This window comes from Suricata suricatta, chromosome 11 (assembly GCF_006229205.1).
Source record: "Suricata suricatta isolate VVHF042 chromosome 11, meerkat_22Aug2017_6uvM2_HiC, whole genome shotgun sequence".
NCBI lineage: Eukaryota > Metazoa > Chordata > Mammalia > Carnivora > Herpestidae > Suricata > Suricata suricatta.
Window position 1 is genome coordinate 50,646,972 of NC_043710.1, and position 10,413 is coordinate 50,657,384.

At 39.3% G+C, this 10,413-nt stretch overlaps 1 protein-coding gene and 1 long non-coding RNA gene across 2 annotated transcripts in view; one reads left to right on the forward strand and one right to left on the reverse strand.

The window, feature by feature from the left end:
• The window catches only part of LOC115272535 (olfactory receptor 56A1-like), a 1,351-nt gene extending 707 nt beyond the window's left edge, over positions 1–644 (forward strand). The window contains exon 2 of the mRNA XM_029915580.1: positions 274–644. Coding sequence (XP_029771440.1) covers positions 274–644 — 371 coding nt within the window. The remainder of the gene's footprint in view (positions 1–273) is intronic.
• A 3,353-nt stretch (positions 645–3,997) lies between these two features.
• Positions 3,998–10,413, reverse strand: part of LOC115306505 — a 14,695-nt gene continuing 8,279 nt past the window's right edge. The window contains exons 2-3 of the long non-coding RNA XR_003915346.1: positions 4,718–4,828; positions 3,998–4,075 (exon numbers count right to left, since the gene is read on the reverse strand). This is a non-coding gene — a long non-coding RNA (uncharacterized LOC115306505). The remainder of the gene's footprint in view (positions 4,076–4,717; positions 4,829–10,413) is intronic.

Here is a 10,413-nt window from a genome sequence, read left to right on the forward strand (position 1 = left end):
AAATGTTCTTCATCCATGCATTCTCTTCCATGGAGTCGGGGGTACTTGTGGCCATGGCTCTGGATCGCTATGTAGCCATTTGTCACCCTCTGCACCATTCCACCATCTTGCACCCAGGGATCATAGGGCGCATTGGAATGGCAGTGCTGGTCCGGGGGTTACTCCTCCTCCTCCCCTTCCCTATCCTGTTGCAGAGACTTATCTTCTGCCAGGCCACCATCATAGGCCATGCCTATTGTGAACATATGGCTGTGGTGAAACTTGCCTGCTCAGAAACCACAGTGAACCGAGCTTATGGGTTGGCAGTGGCCCTGCTGGTGGTTGGACTGGATGTCGTGGCCATTGGTATTTCCTATGCCTTCATCCTCCAGACAGTGCTGAAAGTACCAGGGGGTGAAGCCCGACTTAAGGCCTTTAGCACATGTGGGTCTCACATTTGTGTCATCCTGATCTTCTATGTTCCTGGAATGTTCTCCTTCCTCACTCACCGCTTTGGGCACCATGTACCCCATCATGTTCATGTTCTTCTGGCCACACTCTACCTCCTTGTGCCACCTGTGCTCAATCCTATTGTCTATGGGGTGAAGACTCGGCAGATCCGCCAGCGAGTACTCAGGGTATTCTTCCCAAAAGGATGGATCTGAACACATCGTAGTTATTCTTTTTTGAGGTTCCTGTCAAAGATACTGCTATGAGTCCATGGCTGGTCTAGGCTATGTGGATAGAGACCATCGCAGAGTGAAGGGTCCTTCCAGTCCTGCTGTCTCATGGCAAAGAACATCCTTGGGCACTTGGCTCCTAACTTTTCTGTATTCCTCTACCAAAAGGAGTTGAGAACTGGAGAAAAGGTATATCTTTGGACATGCCATTTTTTCTCTCTTCACCCAGTGATTGTGGAACATCATCTAGTAAGGGAATGGGAAATCTCAATCTCTGCTTTGTTTCAGTTTTAGAGTGTGTTCACACCCTTAGTGTTAGTGCTGTGAGCTCTAGGTTACTAGCTTTCATGTAGATACAGAGTCACTCTGTAAGCATTTGATACTACCAACATATCAGCAAATATCTTTCTATTACAATAGGACTATTATTCACATTTTTAAAAATAAGTGGGGAGACATGGTAATAGGTTCTTCAAAAATTAAGATATGGGGTGCATGTGTGGCTCAGTTGGTTAAGTGTCTGACTTTAGCTCAGATCATGATCTCACGGTCTGTGAGTTTGAGCCCTGCATCGGGCTCTGTGCTGACAGCTTGGAGCCTGGAGCCTGCTTCAGATTCTGTGTCTCCCTCTTTCTCTGCCCCTCCCCTGCTCATGCTCTGTCTCTCTATATTAAAAAAAAGATATGAACACTATTTTCAAGGAAGAAATATATATTATAGAATGGATTTCTTTTTAAAGAGGTTTGTATTTTTAATTTATTCATATTTTTGATTAGGGTAAAGAAGGAATAAGACCAGTATTCAATGTATGTATGTTTTGTAAGGCATAGTTTAACAAAGCTAAGCACTTAATTATTATTATTATTTAATAAATACAGAATGTGCTAGAGCCTAATTCTGTTACACATAGTTTTATAAATATATAGTAGAAATAGTTTTGGCACTTGGAAGAAGAAATTTCTCTTTTCTGAAATGTGGATATGGAATGAAGTCAATTAGACCCCCTCCCCACCTTTCTAGTGATAGGAACTGGGTAAAGCTTACAAGAGGATTGTCACAGTTGGTGTTATTACATCTTGTTCATTGGATGTTACCCTAAAATCTGGCTTAACTCTTTTGTCTTCCTAAAAAATAGCACATTTTGTTCAGTCTTGGAAGAAGATGAACAAGACTTGTTCAGCTGCCTTGAGGTAGGATGCTCTGGTGTCAATGGACTCCATAGTGGTCGGAAGTGGGAAATGGATGAGTTAGTGTTCCAATTTCCCCTTTCTTGGTAAATTTTACTCATAATAAATAGTTTTCAGGTACAGAGACTGAGTGTGAAGTCTTCAGTTTGGTGGGTACACATGGGTGAATTAGGGAGGAGTTGTATGAGTTTATCTTATTTTTTAATCACTATTCCCTATTGTTTTTTAAGTATAATTTATTGTCAAATTGGTTTCCATACAACACCCAGTGCTCATCCCAACAAGTCACCTCCTCCATGCCCATTACCCACTTTCCTCTCTCCTCCAACCCCATCAACCTTCAGTTTGTTCTCATTATTTGAGACTCTCATGGTTTGCCTTCATCCCTCTCTATAACTTTTTTCCCTCTTCCCCTCCCCCATGGTCTTCTGTTAAATTTCTCAAGTTCCACATATGAGTGAAAGCATATGGTATCTGTCTTTCTCTGACTGACTTATTTCATTTAGCATAATACCCTCCAGTTCTATCCATGTTGGTGCAAATGGCCAGGTTTCATTCTTTCTCATTGCCATGTAGTATTCCCTTGTATATATAAATCACATCTTCTTGATCCATTTATCAACTAATGGACATTTAGGGTCTTTCCATAATTTGGCTGTTGTTGGAAGTGCTCCTAAAAATATCAGAGTACACGTGCCCCTATGCATCAGCAGCCCTGTATCCTATAGGTAAATTCCTAACAGTGCTATTGCTGAGTCATAGGATAGTTCTATTTTAATTTTTTGAGGAACCTCCACACTGTTTTCCAGAGTGGCTGCATCATTTTACATTCCCACCAACAGTGTAGGAGGGTGCCTGTTTCTCCACATTCTCGCATCTTTAGTCTCTTGATTTGTTCATTTTAGCCATTCTGACTGGCATAAGGTGGTATCTCAGTGTAGTTTTGACTTGTATTTCGCTGATGATGAGTGATGCTGAGCATCGTTTCATGTGTCTGTTGGCCATCTGGATGTCCTCTTTGGAGAAGTTTCTCTTCATGTCTTCTGTCCATTTCTTCACTGGATTATTTGTTTTTTTTGGGAGTAAAGTTTGGTGAATTCCTTATAGATTTGGATACTAGCCCTTTATCTGATATGCCATTTGCAACTATCTTTACCCATTCCATCAGTTGCCTTTTAGTTTTGTTGATTGTTTCCTTTGCAGTACAGAAGCTTTTTATCTTGATGAGGCTCTAGTAGTTCATTTTTGTTTTTGATTCCCTTGCCTTTAGAGATGTGTCGAGTTGGAAATTGCTGTAGCTGAGGTCAAAGAAGTTGTTTCCTGCTTTCTTCTCTAGGGTTTTGATGGTTTCCTGTGTGTGTGTGGTATGGTATTATTATTGTAGTATATATGTTATATATATACACGTGTGTGTGTATATATAGTGGTATATGTATATATTGTGAATGAATAAGAAAAATGTGGTATGTATACATAGTTGTATATATACCCACACAATAGAGTATTATTCAGCCATAAAAAAGATAGAAATCAGTCATTACCAACAACATGGATGGAACTTGAGGGCATTATGCTAAGTGAAATACATCAGAGAAAGACAAATACTGTATGTAAAACCTTAAACAAAACTTATGGAAACAGAGAACAAATTGGTGATTTCCACAGGTAGGGTTTGGGAGTGGGTGGGGGAAATGGGTGAAGTTGGTCAATGGGACAAACTTTCAGTTATAAAATAAATAACTTCTGATGATGTAAAAAAATACAGTAACTTTGGGAGGTGGAGCAAATAATGTTGTCAGTTCAATATCTTGAATCAGAACTATTACAATGGTAGTGTAATTTTGTGATATTCCTTTTGTTGTATATATCCCATGTTAGACTAGACTCCAGGAAGGCAGGAGTCTTATATGTTTCATTTACTTCTCAATTCTAAGTGTCTGACTTACTCATGAGCATAAAAAAACATCCTCAATAATTATTTATTATACTAGATTTAACTAATGCACAGACTTGATACAGTGAGGGCTGTCTTTTTCCTTTTATTAATTTTTAGTGTGATTTTCTGTTTAGGACTAGTTGCACAGGTTTTCCATCCAAGAATTAGCTGCTCCTCACCTGAGAGAAACAGAGAGCCTCCCTGAGAGTAGGAAGCTCAAGAATGCTGTTGGAGATGGCAAATGCAGATTTCTCAGTGTTTATCCCTTCTGCATTCCTAGCAGAAGAGAATGCCTACAAGGAATTAAAGGGGGATTAAAGTGAGAATAGTTAGGACCTAATAAATTTCATATGCTTGGTTCTCTGGTAAGTAATGATTGGAAAATGGAGATGGGATCTGAGGACAAAAAAGAGGCCATAAATTTTATTCCCTTAATTTAGGTCTTAAAACCCAACCACTCACTCCCTTTGCCCAGATATGGTGAAATTTTATTTGAAAATTTGGTTCCAATACCAATACCCAATAATTAGCAAGGAGGATTGTAGGGTCTCCATAAATGGATAAAGACATAGCATAGTGTAAAATCAAAAAGAATGGTTGCTTTCAGAATTCTGTCCATGAGGGGCTCCTGGGTGGCTAAGTCGGTTAAGTGGCCGACTTCACCTCAGGTCATGATCTCACGGTTCGTGGGTTCAAGCCCTGCCTTGGGCTCTGTGCTGACAGCTCAGAGCCTGGAGCCTGCTTCAGATTCTGTGTCTACTCTCTTTGCCCTGCCCCTGCTCACGCTCTGTCTTTTTGTCTCTCGAAAATAAATAAACATTAAAATTTTTTTTAAAAAACCCGTAGAACTCTGTCATGAAAGAGATCATAGGCTCTATCCTGGTGAATATATCATACTTGGATACAAACAAAAGAGAGTCCACTGCTGTACTTACAGATTCTCCAGGCTGGCAGTGAAACAGATGGAACATATTTTCTATGTTTGAGATACATGAACTCCACCCACTGCTCCCAACCATTCCTGTCCAGTTGTGTTAGTGATCCTTCTTCCCATATGGAAAAGAAAACAAGGGAGGGGGAGGGGGAAAGATAAGGCAGAAGTTTTACTTCCCCCTTGTGATGAGAGGAAGAAGAGCCTTCCTCTAGAAATGGAGTGGAGGAAATCAGGTTCTTCCCCAATAGGCAGCAGATGATTCTTTTCAGTTCTTTGGGTGAGGTTGAAAATGTTACATGGGGGATGGAAATTGTGAGGAGTGGAGGACACTTTCTTGATACTGGAATGTAAATTATGTCTGAATGAATTTTGAAAGAATAAAAAACTTACAGAATAATTCTCTTATCAACACATAATTGTATGAGAAAACAATAACAATAAGATGTCATGAAAAGCCCCAACACTTGCGAATTAAATAACATACATCTAAATAATTCATGGCTCAAATAAGAAATTATAAAGAATGTTAGAAAGTATTTCAAACTGATAATGACATATAGTAAAAGTTGTAGAAATGTAGGTAAAGAGAATATAGAAGAAAATTATACTTTTAAATGCTTATATTAGAAAATAAAGATTTACTATCAATTATCTAAGTTGACAAGAATTTAGAAAAAGGAAAATAAATTAAGCCTAAGGTAAAAAAGTAAGGAATTAGTTAAGATTAGAGTAAGATCAGGGTGCCTGGGTGGCTCAGTCGGTTGAGCATCCAACTCTTGATCTTCGGCTGGGTCATGATCTTGTGGTTCCTAGGATCCAGTGCCCCATCGGTCTCTGCACTGACAGTACAGAGCCTGCTTGGGATTCTCTCTCTCTGTCTTTTCTCTGCCCCTCCTCTGCTTGCATGCACGTGCGTGTACACACACTCTCTCTCAAGAGAGCGATCCAAGCTGGATCAATAAAATAGAAAACAGAAATAAAGAAAATCAAGAAATCTTAAAGTCAATTATTTGGAAAGATCAATCAAATTGATAAATCCCTAATAACACTTATAAAAAAACAGAACTGCTCTGAGAGAGCCTATCGAGTTCCTCTAGTGGCGAAGGAGAGCCCAGTGTGGATATCCAGCTCCACCAACACTGCTGGATGCTTTCTGGGAGGCCCACCCAGGTCTTGGGTCACAGGGATCATGAATTAATCTGTGTGGCTTAGTTCCTGGACATCATACAGAGATGGAAAAGGGAGTAGGGTTTTCTGGTAACCAGTGCTCAGCTACTGGCAGACAGCCTTCCTGCTCTAATGGACCCTGAGTAGAGATCTCAGCCAGCGATTCAGCCCACCTACAGAGCTGAGCTCATGACTTGGCTCCATCTGCCCAGTGAGCTCAGTTGGCAGTTCTTCCTGATTTAGGTCCCCAACTGATGGGCATTACCAGCCTTGGAGTCTATTCTATGACCCCATCCAGGCAGGAAAGCAAATTCACAGCCCTATTCACTGTTAAGTATAGGTTCCAGTTGTGCAGGACCAGGAAGTTTTGTCCTGGCCAAATGTTAAAAAAAAAAAAAAAAGATTTCAAAAAGAAAGATAAGGTGATTTAAAAATTATTTTAAAAAATACCTTAAACAAACAGAAAGCCATCAGGCCTTTAAAACTCCTAATTTTAGCTTCTGGCCTGCATAACCTAACAGTGACCCAGGGCCTAGTCTAGCCTTGAAGCCTAGTCTATTATCTCCCTTAGCTCGTGACCCTGTCTGATTATTGAACATATCTTGTGGTCTTGCCCAAGCAGGGAGCCCAGCCAGTAACCCTGGCCAGTTGAAGACCATAGTCTGTGGACTACCTAACCAGGAAGCCTGGAGAGTGGACCCACCCGACCACTATAGTAAGCCTTGCCTGGCTACTGTTGCTACCAGCTGATCTGTCCTATACCCCAGGCTAAGCTCACTGGTTTAGGTCTTACCCTTCTGAAGCAACCTGTAGAGTATAGAAAGGACACTGCTTATGCCAATGCACAGATAACAATGCAAGGATACTAGTTCCAATAACTGATGCTAAGAAAATAGTGATCTCACACTATGAACCATCTGACAAAGTATTCAGAACAATCCTTTTAAAGAAGTTCAGTGAACTACAAGAACACATGGACATATAACCAAACACAATTAGATTAACAGTGCATAAACAAAATGAGAATATTAGCAAAGAAACAAATTTTAAAAACTAAATAAAAATCTTTACTTTTCTTCCTTTTCCTTTATTTTTGTTTGGCAAACGAGAAAAAAATCACACAGTGAATTTGAGTAGTTTTACCTTAATTTAATCATCACAAACCCCAAAAAGATATTTAGTAATGTTTGTGACTAGAATAAAACATTTTTTAATGTTTTACTTTATTTTTGAGAGAGAGACAGCATGAGAGAGGGGAGAGTCAGAGAGAGAGGGAGACACAGAATCTGAAGACAAACTCCAGGCTCTGAGCTGTCAGCACAGAGCCCAACATGTGGCTCGAACCCATGAACCATGAGATCCTGACCTGAGCCGAAGTTGTATGCTTAACCGACTGAGCCACCCAGGTGCCCCATGTTTGTGACTAGAATAATTGTTCACTCAGAAAAGTGGTTCTGAATACACTGCAGAGGTAGGAAGGGGTCAGATTATGTGTGACCTTGATTTCATTAATTAGGTAAAAATGTGTTGATTCTACTACATTCTAGACACTGTATGAGATACTACATTAATGGGGAAGAAAACTGACATAGATCTATGCACCCAGTTCATGTGTAGTGTTGAGTAGTCCATATTAAGGAAAGCTAGATTCATTTTATGAACAATAGGAAACTACTGATATTATAATGTAATGTGATTACTGTAAAGGAATCTTGATAACAGCAATGACCTAATTACTTTGTTCATCTTTTTATTCCCGTGACTATCCTAGTGCTGGCTGTATGGTTGATAATAAGTAAATATTTAGTGAATGGCTGAGATTTGCATAGGAAAAATTAGTTGCCCAAATCCACACAGACATCAAACAGCAGAGATGAATTCAAGTTAATATAAAAGACAGGAAGTAGTATAGTTTCATTAAGAAATTCTAGAAAAGTTCAATATAACACTTCAGGATATAAAGTGGTATAATGTTTAAGCGGATGGTCTATGAAGTTGAGCAGATTGATACAGATTTGAATTTCAAGTCAGTTTCAAATTCTGTCCCTTACATCACAACTGCTGGCATCCAGTAGCACCGTAAGATAAAGCAAGATGAAGATTCCCATGAGATCCAGCTCATCAGCCCCATGGTCCCAGTAACCCAAACTAGGACTGTTCCCAGATGGTTTGAAAAAGGAGGTGGGACAGTGTGAGGAACTGACTGCAGATTGTAAAACCCTCTAGATTTTTTTCATCAGAGTCAAGGAAGCAGCTCTGGCTCTGGTTACTGGGTACAGGCAGTTGACCCCGTAAGCAGGACTTCAATCTGTTATGTCATTGGTAAGTTTTGGGGTGAAGGTAGGAAAGTCATGCTGCCAGGGCCCACAGAGACTGAGTCACTAGAAGACTCAGAACAGAAGAATTTCTGTTTTATATGTCTGGGAATTTCATGCAAATACATGATTGAAATCCATCTGGCATGCCTAGAAAGGTAGTTTAGGGGTTCTGGAGAGTGGACATATGATTCTGGAACAGGGACAGTGTTTGGAATTTTAAAATAATACTGGGTACCTGGGTTCATGATGGTCAGGGAGAAAGCTGGTGAAGAAATTTGGTTATTGCCTTCCCACAGCATGTTCAAGTAGAGTAGTGTTAACAAGAGAGAAAGTCTCCTCTGATTATTATACAGGACTCATATTCAATAGAAACATCTCTCTGTGATTTTCTCCTAGTGTTTCTAGTTTTTATCTCTTCCTTTTGAGAGTCAGTCATATATTTGGAAGGTATTGCTTAGGTAAAACATCTTCACTTTCCTAAATTGTTTCTCATTATGAGTTCTTAAGGACCTTTTTATTGGACACTTTCTTCCTTTCTTCTAGGTGGTAAAGTTTCATAAATGTTCCTGAAACTAAGGTGCATTGAATTGGACACTGTATTCTAAGCATGGTTGAACCAGAACAAAGCAGAATAGAATAATAATCACCTTCCCTCTGATTATGTTACTTCCTAGAGAATCAGTTTAAATTCAGTTATTAACTGAATATATCAAAACTTAAACTCTATTCATGCCCAAAGTTCTATCTGGCAATACATTCAGGCATCTGACCCGTCTGCCTTGCACCTATTCCTTTGTATCCCTTCTTTCTTATCCTTTATATTAAGTACACTCTTCTTAGTGAAATCCAGGTAGCAGAGGGCTGAGCTTAATTAGAATAGTTCTGTACAGTGTGAGAAAGGAATGAAGACAGGGAGATGGATGGACAAGAGACTGGGATTTATGAAGCATGTTCATGCACAGGGGCTACACATAAGGGACAGGAAAAAGAACGAAGAAGCAAGGAAGGGATCATTCAGGGATGGGAGAATTGGCAGGAAAAGAGAATGAGTAGTTCAAACAGTGGTTTGAACTATACCTTATGCACTGGTGATTTCCCCTTCTCTTTCCTTAACTCCAAGCTTTCAAGTTAATTCAAATTATTTTCTGCAGAAGTCAGACTCATGCATATTTTGATAGCTTTCAGACTCTATAAACTGAACATATCGAAATTGAATTGATCGTCTCTGCCTCTACAACATACACCAAATATTTCCAAAGCCTGTCTTGTGAGAGTATTCATTTAGGTCAGAAGAAAAGGGAGAACCTAATAATTCGTAGCCTCTCCTCTTTTAGAACTTTAAAATTACTCAGTCTAATCTCTACTTATGCCATTATATTTTTACCTCTAAAATATACTCCTTCACTGGGTGTTATATGGAAACCAACTTGACAATAAACTATATAAAAAAATGCTCCTTTTCTAGATTGAGTCATTCCAGAGCCATTTATTTACACAGTGACCACTTCTCAACTGAACTATTGAAGCTGACAATATCCTCTTTTTAGATATCATCTGCCTCTTCTTGTTCCTTAAATTTGTGTGTAAAAGAAAGAGGAAGGAGAGAGATTTGGTATTTTTGTCCCAAACTGGAATCATGGTTTTAATAACAAATAGGAATGTGGGATAGATACACAAATTTATTGAGAGGTGGGAGACATGAGCATTTAGAGTATCTATGGGAAGATCTATGAAGAGACTGACTACATGGGAAATGGAATGGAGAATTAAAAAGTCAAAAGTTCCTGAGAAGATCAGGGTAGATAGACACCATACCAGAGGGGGATGATTGTAATTAGGAGGAGAGAGAGATTGTTGAGTGGGCTGGATGCAGAGAGGAGAGCAAGGTAGAGGTAAGGATGTTTATGAATCTGTCATGAGATATTGAGAAACTTGCATCTTGTAGCCTCTACTGTCTTTATGAAGCTGTTGGAGAGGTCATCTGAGAGAGAGGAGGATTTAGCATTTAGAAAGAATTTAAAAAATTTTTAAAATTGCTTTTAAGGAGTGAGGGAGCAAATTGACCAGAGGTAATTATAATGGACTTTCTTATTAAGTGTTCATTTGAGGTTGGTGATTATAAATATTAATGAAAATAGCCAGCATTGAGCATAAGTTTCCAAGGGAACACTGAACTGTATTTGTGCAGGCTTGAATTAAGCATGTTTAGGAT